General features: G+C 42.1%; 1 protein-coding gene across 1 annotated transcript; it reads right to left on the bottom strand.

The window, feature by feature from the left end:
* Positions 1-9,089: 9,089 nt before the first annotated feature.
* LOC133921954 (vacuole membrane protein KMS1-like) lies at positions 9,090-15,734 on the bottom strand. Its single transcript, XM_062367079.1, has 8 exons — positions 15,358-15,734; positions 13,758-13,969; positions 13,437-13,515; positions 12,091-12,393; positions 11,248-11,405; positions 10,828-10,944; positions 9,766-9,951; positions 9,090-9,615 (listed from the first exon to the last, which is right to left on the bottom strand). Exons 1-8 carry the CDS (start codon positions 15,434-15,436, stop codon positions 9,445-9,447), a joined length of 1,305 nt encoding a protein of 434 aa, XP_062223063.1. The 5' UTR covers positions 15,437-15,734; the 3' UTR covers positions 9,090-9,444.
* Positions 15,735-15,985: the final 251 nt, after the last annotated feature.

The raw sequence follows: 15,985 nt of genomic DNA, 5'->3' as shown, positions 1-15,985 counted from the left end.
GCATACTGAATCTTCGAGGAAATCGTTGGTGTTTTGGAAGTGATCTCATGTGAGTTTGGATTGTATCGCGTTTGGAAGCCCACGCGATGACCCGGCTCGAAGCCGCGCTTGAAATGCTAGTTAAACAAGGGAACGTGGTATCTTTGCTCCTCTCTGTGACGACGCCAAGCTATCTCGAACAAGATTTATCTGGTCTCGTATGCGCCTTTCGGCGGCGTGCCGCACTACTAGCTCCAGTAACATGCCACGAGCATTATACTTGCAGTTGCAGTAAAATTGTTTGGTTTCGCACAAGTAAAGGTGTTCGCCTTCTTCCAACAAGTTCCAGCGGCAGTACAACACAAATGTTACGGTACCATTTGCTTATCGTGGCTTGCTGAGGTGTAATCGCACTGCACCTGAAACGAGATCCGGCCAGACTCCAGAGGCGCACATATGCTTCGGTGACAAATCAGAAGATGACAGTGAGCTACGAGCCGAACACCCAAATTTTGCTTTCAGCGGTATACCTCCGCTGGTTCATAAGTTCATTAACGAGCATGAAAAAAACTTATGAACATGACATATCACATTTGTAGTTCTTCGCAAGTCTAGAATGATGACGAGCTTCTTGATACGGTGATGGCAATCCTAAGCCGCCCTGGGCCATTGAACTTTGCATCTGCTCTGGTGACTGTTAAATATTTAACTATAGAATATATATGTCCAAGAAGTATATCATATACAGATAGGTATACCTTGTGCATATTTAACAACTTTGGATATTATGTAACCGAATCCGCAATACCTGATATGTTTAGAATCCAGAATATGTATATTAGGAATATCTCAATTACTTAACCAACTCGAGAAGACTAGTATCTAAGAACAGATTTATCTACTCAAATGACAAAAAATTGGATATGAGTCGGTACATCACCCTTATATAAGGCAGGGACCCAAACCCCTCAGGGAGGCTCTTTTTTCTCTCGAGTATTGGAGGCAGGCATCCAGATCTTGGCACAGAAATAACTCGGCGACTTTAGCTTTAGGTTAAACTAAATCCGATCTACTCCTTGTAATAGTTTAATCACATTGTCTGTACTCGAGTGAATACATACATAAAATCATTCACACTGGACATATGGTATTACTCCAACCGGACACCCGAACTTGTATACATCATGTGTGCCTCACTTCATGCTTGATCTTTAATCCACGAAGGTAACCCTGTTATTTCTGAACACATTGTCATGAACAAATCATCGATAGTTGGCGTGCCAGATAGGGGTCTTCTACTTTTCAGGATCGACTATGTCCCGAGTGCACATCGGCACCGGATTCTCTGATGTCGGCTTTTAGGACCACTTTGAGTCAACAGCGATTACCTTCGAATCGCCCCTAGCCGAATCGAAGATCGCATTCGGAACTATGATCTTCTGTTGTGACCATTAAGGTGAATTGATCTGCACCGATATTATCAAGTCCAGGCAATTGGACGCATACCATGAGTTGGGATATCTCGAGTGGGATCCTAAGGAACCTAATGTTCTCTAGTGCATGGACACCGATAGCGACGAGGGTGGCGACGACGACTCCGCAAGTAGCCAGAGCAGCCGAACAGATAGATTTGTGTTCATGGTCGGAGGCAAGGGCCGACCCACGTTAAGGCTAGTGGTGCACAGGACACTGGGTAGTTTTTTATTTTCCAGTTATACATCATATTTATCAGAGATATATGACACCCTTTAGTCTAACAAAGAGGAAACCGGACATCTAACCTAACAAGTGGGACACCTGGTCATTTTTGTTTTGTGTCCGTCACTGTCCAAAGGAGCTGATATCCCACCTGTTGACCCAATGGTGGTAGATCCAAACGTCATGGTGAACAATGGCATGGAAATCCCCGAGGATCTAGCGGCGGTGACCGCTACTCACGGTACCGGCGTTGCCGACGAAATACCACCAGAGACATCTGCAGCTGGAGCTTTACGTGTCCCTGACATAACTCTCCATCGATAGACCGCGGGAGGTCAGGTACCTCCTGGTCTTCAACATTTACTTCCGGTGGATACACCTCTACCACCAGCGGCTCAAGAAATGAGGAACAAGCTCCCTCGGGATAGCAATCACGAAGCAGCATCGTCTCGACCACAACCAAATCTGGGGAGCGATGTTTTCAGCACTCAGGATGAGGAGAAAACTACTTTTACCATTTCTGTTGGTGTATTCCACTATGTAACGATGTCTTTCAACTTAAAAAATATTGGTGCTACTTATCACATCAAACAGAGAGTCAGGGGCTACATCACATACTTTCGATACTACGGCTTTACTCTTTACTCAATCTGGTAATCGAGTAGATAGTCGAGGGCTACAATACCATACATTTTCAATAACAAAGGTATGTTCCTTTCTACTCTTAGATCGAGTAATCTTCTCCTCGACCATAGAGTCAAGGGCTATATAATAATACCATACTTTTCGTAAATTTTGTATATGTCTTCTGCAAAAATTTATCTGGCTTTACATCGACTGCTTTGGATAAGAGCCAGTAGAGACATATGTTGGATTGATGATGGACAACTACACCAAATAAAGCATAACAGCATAAGAGATTTTCAGACACCTCACGCCTAACGGCTAAAAAAGGTTATGAAGTTCTAATCGATCACATGTGTGTTCTCTATCGAGTTCATATTCATACGCAAGTCAAGCACGCAATTTAGTGAAAGTTTGCAAAAGGTCATCATTATTTTCTATGTTTAGTTTTACACTAAGTCTTTTCCTTACTCTTGTGATTGTCTCAAGTGATTACTCGAGAGCCATACATCTAACAATTTGTCTAGTAGAGTTTTCAGATATCGACATATATTCAATAAATTAGTCGATTACGAGGCTGATCATAACATTTGCTAGTTGATTTTGCATCTACTAATGCTAACTCTATTTCATCGATAAGGAAATAGCAAGCAATAGCATATTGGACAAGCAAAATAATAGCAGTGTTCACAAACATCCCCAAATTACAGATCTAGTTCTAAATGTTTCGAGTCGGGGACTGTAGACCATTAGATAGAAAGGCTACCCTCGCTTTCATAGTCAGACAGGTTGAGCCCTAAAGACTCGACGGAGGCAGGGATCAGAGGTTCGATGATTTCCATAATTTGCACTGTCTCCTCTGCAGAGCATCCAAAACCCACCGTCACCACTAAGGTGTTCCGATTTGGGTCGTAACTCTTAAGGAGACCAAGCATCGTTTTGGCGCTGATGGAGGCCGACTAGGTCATGTGGTTGAAGGTCTGCTCCCTCAATTTTTGGAGTGCTGCAACTGCAGTATCCTGACTAGCGATCACGGCATCTTGACTAGCCTCTTCCTTCTTTAAAGCATCGAACATCGCGTCTCGATCAGCTTTTGCCTTATCTGAAGCATCTTTGAGCCTCTTCTAATACTTGTCCTTCTCTTTGAGGACTTTCATTGTGTCATTGAGAAGGGTTACTTTTCTCTCCATGGAGGACTCGAGATCTAGAAGAACAAATGATAAAATTTATCATCAGTTGCCCAATGTACGAATCACATATTAGTGATCAAGGAGTAAACTAACCTTGAATTGTCCTTTGTCGAGTAGCTAGCTCACTATCTTTCTCTTTGGGAGCCTTCTGATAGCTCATGGGGTAGAAGATGGGACTCGACTGATGCTATCTGATCATAGATAGCCTTGATATGAGACTTCATTGTTGCCCAGAGTTCGACAATAGGAAGGCTTGCAGGAGCTTCAGGTTCATTAAGATTCGAGTTTGGTGCAGGAACATCTGCAAGAGGTTGTTCTACTCGAGAAGATGGTGGTAGAGCAACGGTGGAAGATAGGTTCGGTTGGATGACAAAACCACTTTCAATCTGTTCTTTGGACTTCTCTAGAATCGGCAAGCTACAAGAAATGGGATTAGGAACGCGATAGAAGGATGCATATTAATACAAATACTCGAATCAAACCTTTTAGCAACTAGGATGAGTGCCTTGACTTTTGATTTCTGTCTCTTGATTACTATCTTCCTCGTCGTACCGGTGATAGGGTTTAGTTGCACAAGAGGGATGATCAGGGGATTGAATGAAGCCAAAGTCATTAGTGTCTGCAAGAAACCAGCTCATAATGATTCATCACCATTCTGTACTTATAACCAATGCTCAGAAGAATGGCCAGTGTAAAGGAGACAACTCACTAAGAGTTACCTCATTTACCGAGTCATCCGGCGCGTCAGTTGCGTTAAGAGGTGATCGAGAGGGAGTTCTAGATGTTCCATGTCAAAGGACCACCCATACCAATCAGGCATCAGCAAGTGAGTACTCAATAACTAGAACAGAAAATACATAATTATTTAATAACTTGGTATCGGTACCAGTTGGCTTCTTCTCCGAGAGGGCTTGAGGGGCTCCGGATCATGTAGCAGAACAAATGACGGAGACGATCTCTTTGATCGAAGAGAGCCCTTGGCCCCTTCATTGACTGGTATTTTCCCCTTGTCGCCAGCTCTAGAGGAGGAAGAGCCATCATGCTCATAGACTTAGTTGTAAAGATGTGTTCTTGATGGAGAACTGAAGCCTCTTATCAGAAAAACGAGTCAGGATGTTTAAGCAGCAATTAGCACTACTTTCTTACTCAAGAATCCCCACCTCCGGTTGAGGATTCAAACGGGAGTAAGGTTAAATAGAGCACTCTTGGGCTTCGTCGGAGAAGAGCTTGTTCAATCGAGCCGTAGTATCCTGAAGAGACAAAGCTGAAAAAGACAAGGTAAAGTTACTCGAAAGAATTCGACTATGACAATAGATGCAGCAAAGTGCCATGTGCTCTTACTTCTGGCCGCATCCCTGGAGCTGTCTTGATCTCCATAATACTCCCCGGTAAAGCGAGTTCGCGCTTTCAAAGGACTCGACCTTCGACTAATGAAATCCTTGGCTATATGACACTCAGTTAAACCACTTTTAGGGATCAGTGACATCCTAAGAGGGGGTGAATTAGGACACTTAGAACTATTTTAGCTCCAAAAACAATACAAGATAAACCTATATCAATTTTTATCTAAATATGCTCTAGGTTTATCTAGTGTGTCTACTCTACTGATCAAAGTGCTTGCAACATATCTAAGAAGGTAAATTGCAAGTAAGTAAATGTGAAAACGTAAATAAGGTAGAGAAAACAAACTCAACACAAGGATTTTTTTCACGTGGTATTGATGGTATGAATGCCACCTCTAGTCCACGTTGGAGCTCCATAAAGGATATGCTCTCGGTCGGCACTCGATCACGGCCTTTAAGCTACCAAGTCACAAAGACAAGGCCTCCACCCGGATGAACCACCAAGCCACCAAGGTAAGGTCTCACCACTAGCCTCTCTTCTAGTTCCTTACCGCCATGATCACTTTAGAGCTTAAGCCACAAAGGCAAGGGTCTCCGTGTCCCCACACAATCGTCTTGTCACTGCTCCACACCAAGTCGGAGGGTCAACAAGCTTGCAGATGAGTCACCAAGACTCCAAGATGCTAGCGTACCAAGAGGTACGTTGTTGGATCACTCATTGATCCACTCTCTAGACAGTAATCACCTAGCAACTCACTCTCTAGGCATATAAGTACTAATCACTCACTAATATTGTGCTTAATCCCTTTAGATGATCACTTTAAGCACTTTAATGGTTTGGATGTCTTCTCAGGTATACATGAACTTCTCAGGACTCCATCACACTCAAATGACTGAGTGAAGCGGTATTTATAGCCTCAAACCCGCCAACTAGCCGTTAACCCAACGGCTTTGAAAAGTTGTTAACACCGGATGATCCGGTGAGAATAATAGTACTAACACCGGATCATCCGGTGAGTACACTCTCACAAACTAGCCGTTGGAACCCCACTCAAGCCTCTGTAAATACCGGATACTCCGGTGTATACTCCATCTTCATCACCGGACTTTTCGGTGAGTATACCTTAGCCATCCAATCCAACATCTTCTCTATGTAAATTGCCCAGGTGTATTCTCCGGTGCACATCACTTCATCACTGGACCATCCGATGCATTATACTCAGCCAGCTAAGCCAATGCAACTCTCTCTGGAAAATATGCTCAGGTGTACAAATCTTCAGAGCATCAGACTTTCCGGTGAGGTCACTGCATTCTCCCCTTTATCAACAATGCTATGATGTATCCCTCTAGTGTGTTCAAATCAATCACCGGACTATCCGGTGGGGTTTTCTACTTCTTTTTCATATTTGCACTGTTCATTGTCCGGTGTTGCCTTGCTTCGTCACCGGACTATCCGTAGAGGCTTTCATGCCTCTGTCCCCCTTTGACAGAGATGCTCCGGTGAGTGCAAATACCTAGAACACTAGACCATCTGGTGGAGTCATTTCTCCTGGAACTTTTTTCAGTTCAACCAAACTTCGTCTCATCTTTGGTGGCTTCTTCATGTATTGCATACATGAGACCTACTAACATATATTCTTGACAAACATGTTAGTCCTAATCACTATATTATCATTAATCACCAAAATCACAATCATGGCCTAATAGGGTCATTTTCGCTACACCACTCTACTTATGTTCACCAATCTTCGTGACATAGTAGGCAGTGTGGTCTGACTTACGGTGTTTTTTTGACCAAGATGGATTTTAGCGGGGTAGAAGATTCTTATATATTAGGGGAGAATGGATTGAGTCAGGGTTGGAGATGTAAAACCATAGTATTTCCAATCCTTCTGCCAAGAAGAGGTTAACGCAACTGGAATATAGGAGTTCGTCATTCTCAGCCGTAACTGGAAACCACAACCTCCAACACAGTTATTCTCTTTATGCCTCTTCAAATGATAGAAGTACTAGAACAAATTCAAGCTGGGCTCGATACCAAGGAAGGCTTCACATAAGTGAATGAAAATGCTAAGCATTGTGATTGAGTTTGGATTCAAGTGGTGGAGCTCAATTTGGTACCAATCAAGTATGTTGAGGAGAAACTTAGAAGGGGGAACGTTGAAAAACGATTCAAAAGCCATAATCTCATGATCAAATTGGTAGGAAGGGAATTCCTCACCCGCTGCAGGCCTCCAGTTGACCAGATCTTGACGAGGCACTATTCCTTCTGCTTCGAGTTTCTTCAACCTTGACTCTTGCATCATTGAGATCGCCCAAGATTCGGTCATGAGCTTCATCTCATCCAGATACTCAGGTGCGATGTCGGTGGCCTTCGCGTCGGAGTCTCTCTCTAACGAGGAGGAAGCATAGGTCTTTGCAGGGGAACTGGAATCCGTGAACCTAAGTTTTTCGGTGGAAGCATGTGTTTGGGGTGAGAGAGATGAAAGTTTGTATAAGAGGACTAGCGGCAAGGGCAAAGAATGATTGCTATAGTTCATGTTCATATAGTTAAATAGCTCAGGTTTAACGTTTCTTTGGTAACCACTCTTGTCATTATGAAGCTTCGATCGGCGTGAAAAACGGGATGATGGCACCGCGCAAATCTCTCCACGCCCATATGCATCCTGTAAGCATTAAATGCTCCTATACCCGTCATTTAAAATTTTGAAAGGTTTTTTTTAACTCTATTCAAAGACGGATGTCGGGAAGTTGATATTAATGGCCCTTATTGAGTCTCGAGTACGGATAACAACAGGACGCTCGATCCAAAGGTGTTTCCACTCGATACTCGGAACAGAGCCTCTTCTTATTCGATCCTTTCGACTGTAAGTTCGATCTATCTTACTCGACCAGGCTTAGACTTGGCGGTAATCGAGTATGTGCTTGTAGAAATCCTCCTTTCTGAGTAGAGTTATTGGGCTATTATTGAATATCTAACTATAGGATATACACATAAGGAGTATACCATATATGGACGGGGTATACCATATGCATACTTAACAACTCTGGATATTATGAAATCGAATCCGTAGTACCTGATATGTCCAAAATCCAGAAGGTGTATACTAGGAATATCTCAGTTACTTAACCAACTCGAGAAGACTAGTATCCAGGACAGATCTATCTACTTGAACGATAAAGAAAAGAACTCTCTATCGGCTATAGCTGGATAGAAGACGATACATCACTCTTATATAAAGCGGGGACCCAGACCCCCGGGGAGGCTCTATTTTCTCTCGAGTATTGGAGGCAGGCATTCAAATATCGTTAAAGTGCTTGACCTCACACATACTCTTAACTTGAAAATGTGCTATGCTCGGTCCGCTAGCCAAACAAGCCGACTCGGGCTTTTGAACAAACGAGAGCCTCAAGGAGCCAAGCAGGATTGCAATGCACCCCTAGGCGAGCCTAACTCGACTTGTTGTGAGGGTGGATGAAACCTAACAAGCCGTTGAGCCAAACTGAGTGGTCATGCCTGCCTGCCCAAGGTAGAGATACAAGTTTTGTTCTTTTTGGGCCGTTAGGTCGAATCCAGAAATCACTCATTGAACTAAAGATACACTCTTATCATGCCAAATAAAGATACAAATGAACTAAAGTAGTAACCTAGAACTGCTAATTGGGTATTCTTTTTTGGGTCATTTGGTCGACTCAGATCTCACTCAGTTGAATAAAAGATGCACTCCCACCATACAAATAGGAATGCGAATAGACTAGATTAATGACATAGATCTAACAATTAGATACCCACTTGCGTATTTAGCCTGAGCTTCTTTTTTCTCCTGATTTCGTATGGGAGCTCTTTGCAAGTCTCAATTTTTTTCTTGGAACAGTTTTGCAAGTCTGAAATGATGGCGACCTTTCTTGGCTTCTTGATGATGACAGCCAGCCGTAAGCCTCGGCCCTGGGGCGTGGCCTGCCCCGGAGCCACGGAGCTCTAGACGTCATTGTTAGACACCATGCGTGACTGGCAAGAAACAGTGTCCGGCGCGCTTAGTGAAATAAGAAGGCAACAGGTAGCTCGCAGTTCCAGTGACACCCTGTTGTTGTGAAGATCTACTGACACACAATTCCAGCAGACCAGCACAGTATTTACTCTTACGGGCGGTTTCATTTGGCAACGGTAATAGCTGAAGAACTATTGTCAGCTCTTGCTAGCACCAATTGCAAATCCGCATGTACATAGTAAGCTTAACAATAATGGAACATATCATTGTTGAATCCTCCCAAGTTTCCTTTGCATTTCCAACATAAAAAGAAACAGGTACCAGTGATACATCTCGGTAAAGCAATCGTGCTTCATAAACAATGCCTACTGTTTATCCGTGTAGATGTCCGAAAAAACAACAGCATGATTCTCCTCCAGGAACAACCAGTACAGACAGAAGGTCGCAGCCATCACTTGGGCGAGCTAGCCAAGCCCGTGTTTTTGTTCACTGTACAGATGAATAATAATTACTAATACCAATTGAATGTTGGAACTTGTTATCATCTGCAAGGGCTTAGGCAGGAGTTAAGGCTATGGAGAACCTTCGCTGCTAGCAGCTGAATAAACACCACTAGTTAGTTTAAGAATTGTCTGGGGACGAGGTATCAGTAATAAGTTCCATCTCTATATCCTGCTGCTTTTTTAGATAATCCTGTGCTGTTGATGTGATTATCTTAATGAAGAAGTTCACAAGCACAAGCCACACTACAGTGTTCCAGACCAACGTAAAAGAGAAATTCCACTGTTTGTCCTGTACATGGTAAAATTATAGAACATTATGAACCAATAAGGAAAAAAGGAGAGATGGACCAAACTAAGATAAAAAATATATATTAAGGGGCAGCTAAGACAGAGGTCATCCAAGCTCAAATGACCACGGGTTTGAACTGAAGATACCAACCTCCATTTGCGAGGACGGTGAGACTGGTGCTGATGGTGATAGATACTTCTCCTTGGCAGCGTGGAGTTTGGCAATCACAGATGGCAGGGTGGCAGAAAACCCAGGAATGTGGCCAAAAATCCAGATTAATTCCTTTTCCATAAGATACAAGAGTTGATTGTTGCACAAGGAGACAATAAATAGTGTCTGCGGAAGAAGACAAAAATACATGTCAGAGCAAAGGGGTGCTGCAATTATTGGTGTCAAACCAGGTATGGACAAACCAAAATGACTTGAATAATTCAATTAAATAAGGTACCATAATAAGCTTAGTTGATAGGTCTCCAAACTAAGTTCACCAGGCATTTCAGGAATAAGAAGATTCGAAGTACATAACATTCATTTTATACAAGCTTTATTGAATTTAATATTTAATTTTGGTAGTTTTTAATCTTCTCTAAATACGGAGATCAAATAAACTTACAGAATCAAGCCAATCCAGTTCATCGTATTAAACTCAGTTACCGAATTATCATTAGGTTTATTTCATTTTTCAGGTTCAACTTTTCTTATTAAAAAAAACGGAATTCCAGAAGAAAAAGAAATAACAAGGGGTCGAGGGATTGAATAGGAGCACGCGACTTATTGGGCGCTCACCCTACTAACAGATCAAAGCAACTTTTGCGCTGAAATTATATCCAAGGGGTCAGGTTCAAAGGCCTAGCATGTGTACATCCTTGAAACCAAAGAAAATTGGCTGTTTGCAGTCTATTTCTACTTGTTTTTTTGCTGAGATAGCTTGTAAGATTTCAAAATTCGAATCCAAGTGGATAAGAATGATCACATACAACCATACATCGCATAGAAGAATAGTTCGATCTAATGAAGTTAATACAAGTCTTATCGAGGCTTAAAAAGACTACTAGCCAGACATTCATATTAATGGAAATCTCTAAAGAAAACACAAGGCCAAAGGTAACAATGAGGTGTGTGGTAAGAAGTAAAACAAAGTCACAACGCACATCACAATAAACACCATTAGCAATTATTATAAAAGTAAAGAATGTAAGGTGGATGCCTCACCTGAATATGAGTCTTGATGATGGCCTTCCCAATCAAAGTTGCAAAAAAGAACTCCCAGAAGGGGACCCCAAATTGCCCACACATGATACCAGCAAGGTCAAAGAGCGGATTCGGAACCTAATAAGGGCAAGAAAATAAGGCCATTTGTTACGTATTGGGGGACCAGAATAAAAGATTCCTCTAAGAGGAAACTTATGGTAGCTATTGTATAGAGAATGTTCCCTTAGCATTTTGTTGGTGTCATTTTTATCAAATAGACATCTTTATAATGTGGAGTTAAAGCTTGCACATAGACCAACGGTGCATGAACTATCTAATTCTGAAGGTACAAAGTCAAATGACATAAAACAAATATGTTTATAAGGCATCAATACTACCACAAAGAAAATGACAAGACAGGATGGCAGACAGGAGACTAACCGAAGCAAGTATCAAGATAGTGAAGAAGTTGAGATGCTGAGAATGAGAAAGAAGCCAACGCTTGGTTCGATTAAGAGTGGATGCTACTGGGCCATCTTCTTTGGAAGTAGCAGCATCCAGCTCCTTGACAGCTTTTGACTTACTTCCTGACAAACGAGCTGCAACATGACACAACATCCCTTTAGGATAGGCAGCTTAAAAACGATTAAAAGAACAGAAACTGGAATGTCAAAAATAGCCTTCCTACTCTTAACAAAAACTCACAATCAACAGTTGTAGAAATGTTTTTTTTTCCTTTTAAAATTCATCACACAACTGAAGCTCCACTGTGTTAAGGGTATTAGTGTAATATCCTAGTCTAGAGTTTCTCACGTGTATGTCTACATATAGTGCCCGTTAGGCCTCAATGTAATCATCCATCATTTGTGCAATCCATCCCAAAGTTAACACACTGCAGCTCTAATCTACTGCCCTAAATAAGCAACTCTAGCATGTCAAGAAAAATGGGCATGGCACTGTTTTCATTTATTGGTCATAATAGTTTTACAAATTTATTGACACAATAATTCAATGTAGCATACAGGATTATGGAATAATAATATTTAAGTTGATGAACTTTAGGTGCCCTTAAAAGGAAAGTCCAAAGTTAAATGAATATAGTTATTACGGGCCAGGATGTTACATCATACAATAGCAGAAGAGATCAGTTGCTGTTCAAAGAAATCAATTCAGAAGCAATACGGAGGCTAGTAACATTATGTGTACAGAGATTGGGAAATGGTTTAGGACATATAATAGAATATCAGTACTTTAAAAAAAATAAAAAAGGCCTTGCAATTTTACCTGCTCGTGATATAAAATAAGGGGGGAGCTCGCCAAGCGCTGTCCCAATACCCCAAAGGATCGCTTCCAGCTGTATCTGAGGAAGTAAGTCAAACACTGGGATCCTTACTGAATGAGCTGATGATGGGTACACAGGCGGTCCAAATTCTGAACATTTCTTGTCAAGCCATGATGGCCCAACTTTAAGCTGTATGGTATCATATGGAGCCATTTTCAAATCAACTCGGCCACATTGAACAGCTTTAATAGTGAAGAGAGCAATATGAGGGCCCAGATACAGCACAAATGTATGCAAACCAGAACCTGCACTTTAAAACTTAGATTATCAATTTTGAAAACGAGTTTCCTTTCTGTTGCAGCAATAAAATGTTCAAATTTTACATGTTCTAGTTTCTAAATTTTAACAGTTGGCAAGCACTAATTGCAACAAGAGTTCGCAAACAAACTGGGTGATGGTATAGCCCACAGAAAATCATGGCAGCCAGTAAAATCCACCAAACAACATACAGAACATGCTTAACAAAAAAGACATGCTTCCAGAGTACTAATGTTAACCAAATAATGTTTTAGAAGCTTGACAGAATGTCTCAAGATTAACTTGAATATGCACAGATGCCATAAAATCACCTTCCAAAGAAAGGAAAGGAAAGGAAAAGGCATAAGCTTTTTGCGTATTTATTTGATGCGGCTGCTCTGCACATACAGCTAGTGTTGTAGGAGAAATTAATGGTCAAAGTATACCTTTTTAAAACCTTTTTCAAATCCTAATATGCCCTATAAAAAGAAACGTAGGGAGTACCTAAATAGGGAATCAACAAGGTGAATGGTAAACCACTATTCACTGCAATTGCTGTCATTTGTCACCTTAAACTGACTTTTATTTGTTACTATTAATAGTACCTTTATTATCATTATTGTTTTCACATCATCTTTTTAGTTGGATCTTGTGGGTTTCATCTCTAGCCTACCCCAACTTGCTTGGGACAAAGGTTGTTGTTGTTGTTGTTGTTGTTGTTGTAAGTCCTAATAAGGTCACAAACACGAAATAAGCAGGAATTTGCTAGTTCATATTTTTCCTTGAATGCAATAGGTTTAGCAACAATTACCAAAACTTAAGTGTACCCATTTTCCTCTTTTTTCAGCCTAACAAACTTACAACACTAAGTATATATGCTTAAAGCCTTCAACCATATCCACTGATTATGCAGACAAGAAACAATAACAAAAATATTCGTAGGACCAAAAGGATCAATTAGGAAACTCCAGCAACACTTCATTCATTTCCTTTTGCTTTCTTTTATATTTAATTGAACTCCACAATGTCGAAAGGTGTAAATAAAACTTGCCTAGTCCAATTGACGAAGCCACACCCAATGAAACCCACCACAACACAAATTCAGCATAATTAAGGAACTCCTGCACATGCTGCATACATGTCAGAAAAACAACATTAGTGCTCAAATACATTACCAAGATGCTATCAAAAAATTATTATCTCAAGAATACAACATTTTGACATTGTATATCATCTTCCTTGAATATTTTAGCTCTGTACTAGGAATTCTAAAATGGTTAGAAAACACACTAACAGGTGTTCTTATGGAAATGCCTAGTTGTGTTAGCATAAACACCCCATATAAAAAACATTAGAAGGAAATGCAACACACCTTTTTATGCAGGCCATCTGAAACAAAGAGTAAGATTCCAGGAGCTACCACCAAAACAATTATGAGAACAAACAAACCACTCTTATTCAGTAGATATGTAGCTAATCTTTTCACGTATCGTAACATGGCTAACATGAAAAAGTGTAATGTTCTGAGTGGCTGCTTTGTTAGTGTCAAATTCTCCAATTCCATTTTGTGTCTCTCCCGAAGTTCTGCAAAATATAGAAATACATGAGATAAAAGAAAAACAGACCAACAGCAGTAGTCATCAGCTAAACCAAAAACTAAATTAGTTCAATCATCAGTCTAGGAGTATGTCTGGTTATCAAGAATGGGCGATTCATAATGCCATTGGCAAACCATAAATCGGAACATAGGCTGTTAGCTATTACAAGTTGTCTTGCTCTGGAGGGGAAACAAAGGTTTAGTGCAGGCAAACAGTTGATATCTTACCAGGGTGGTCTGGCACTTTAACATGATACAGCATTTACACTATTGTCACAAATTCACAGTGCACCAAAACAACACAGACAAATTGATTAGCTATTCTCTGATGTCAGATTTTGAGTTGCGCACATCACACTGTTCTTATATACCAAATAAAGTGCTTTGTACAGCCAAGTTTGATGCTAATTCATGGTGTCCTGGTGTGCTATCCAAAATCAACTCGGTAAACTGCAGAAACCAGAAACTAATATCTTAATTCCCGTGGTTGTCAAAATTGCAGAAACCAGAAACTAAATATTTCATCATCGTCACTAATTTGCAATGCACAGAAACAATATAGACAAACTGGTGACTTGACTAGTTATTCGAAGCTTTCAGACTTTTGAGTTGTGCACATCACACTGTTATGTAACAACTCCTTTGTAGAGCCATGTTTGATGCAAATTCATGGTGTGCGATACAAAACCAGCTAAGCTATTCAGCAATCCAAACTAAAACAAATAGGCGCTAGTTGCAAGCATATTTTCCATAATGAACTCAAATATGCTCTAAGATACTATTAAATTAAAGCATTCCCTCTAATACCGAATTGACACGTATCAAAGGAAACAGCATTTGTAAAATATCCATTCCAAATCAAAAAACATTCCACAAAGGCACAAACATGCGCTGATATGCACAGCTCATGATGCCCATGCAAAAGAATGACCTTCCATAAACATAGGAAATGCATCTCATATTTCTCCCTCGTGACTCAAGTTTCTCTAAGATAAATGCACAAGTGTTCAAATAACCTAGCTTGGAACTGAAACGCTGGGCTCGTAAAAAAAGTAACAGCACAAAAGACATGACGTGGTATATGCAGGATACGTGCAATGCACTGATCCGCGTTTGAATCCGAGCAAACCGTAATCCTCCTCAACACACAGGAATCACCATACAAGCACAGATGAACATGACATCTCGCACTCCGCGTCCACGGCTATACCCGATCTCACTCAACTACAGTTCCACTCCAGACCTCTCTCCCATTACACACCTATTTCAATCAAGCCCACACAAAACCACCACGGAAGCTAGCTCACTCCGATCCAAAAACACCTCACAATGCCTTGGCGCCACGGCACGCATGAAACCAAGCCACGGATCTCACCGGAGATGACGACGCCGCCGCCCACGTTGGACCAGCTCCTAGACGGCGGAGCAGCCGCGGACAACTTCCGGCGCCCCATCGCTCCCCTTCCGCGGCGCGCGAAAACCCTAGATCTCGAGGCTCAAGGGCACCAGAGCCAGTGAGCCACCATGGGGCGCCCGCCCGGATCGGATCCGAAGCTCCCCCTTGCGCTCGCGAGCGGCCGCAGGGGATGAGCCGGATCGCGCGCGAGATCGGAGAGGCGGGCAGGCCGGCCGGCCGGGGCGGTGGCGCCGAGGCGGTCGTGGTTCCCTCCCGTCGCGCGGCTCGTTTCAATTTCTTTTTTCTCTTTCCCTTGCTCCGTCCGGTTGGTCCTTTTGGGGGGTAAGCGATGGGGCCGTTGTTTCCGTTGTTGCGGGTGGGGGAAGGAAACGATTTTAGACTGGGTCTGAGAGGCTGCTGCAACTGCCATGCGGGGCCCGCTAGCTGTCTGGCTTGGTGGGTCCAGATTGTCGGTTAGGGTGGTGGATGAGGGGGGCGGTGTTTCGGATACTTGCACGTAAGCTGCGCGCCGAGATGCGGGGAGTCAGGAGTGGGGGAGTGAGCCGGAGACGTGCACGGGAGGTGGGTGCGGTGCGTGCGTGGGTGG

This window comes from Phragmites australis, chromosome 1 (assembly GCF_958298935.1).
Source record: "Phragmites australis chromosome 1, lpPhrAust1.1, whole genome shotgun sequence".
In the NCBI taxonomy this organism is placed as follows: Eukaryota; Viridiplantae; Streptophyta; class Magnoliopsida; order Poales; family Poaceae; genus Phragmites; species Phragmites australis.
This window is presented reverse-complemented; position numbering and strand designations above follow the sequence as displayed.

Excerpts from the sequence above, each read along its gene's own strand:
- LOC133921954 (XM_062367079.1), bottom strand. The coding sequence starts at position 15,436 with ATGGGGCGCCGGAAGTTGTCCGCGGCTGCTCCGCCGTCTAGGAGCTGG. Across the intron at positions 13,516-13,757 it reads CAGATGGCCTGCATAAAAAG|CATGTGCAGGAGTTCCTTAA; the intron begins GTGTGTTGCATT and ends ACATGTATGCAG. Across the intron at positions 11,406-12,090 it reads TTATTTTATATCACGAGCAG|CTCGTTTGTCAGGAAGTAAG; the intron begins GTAAAATTGCAA and ends GTCATGTTGCAG.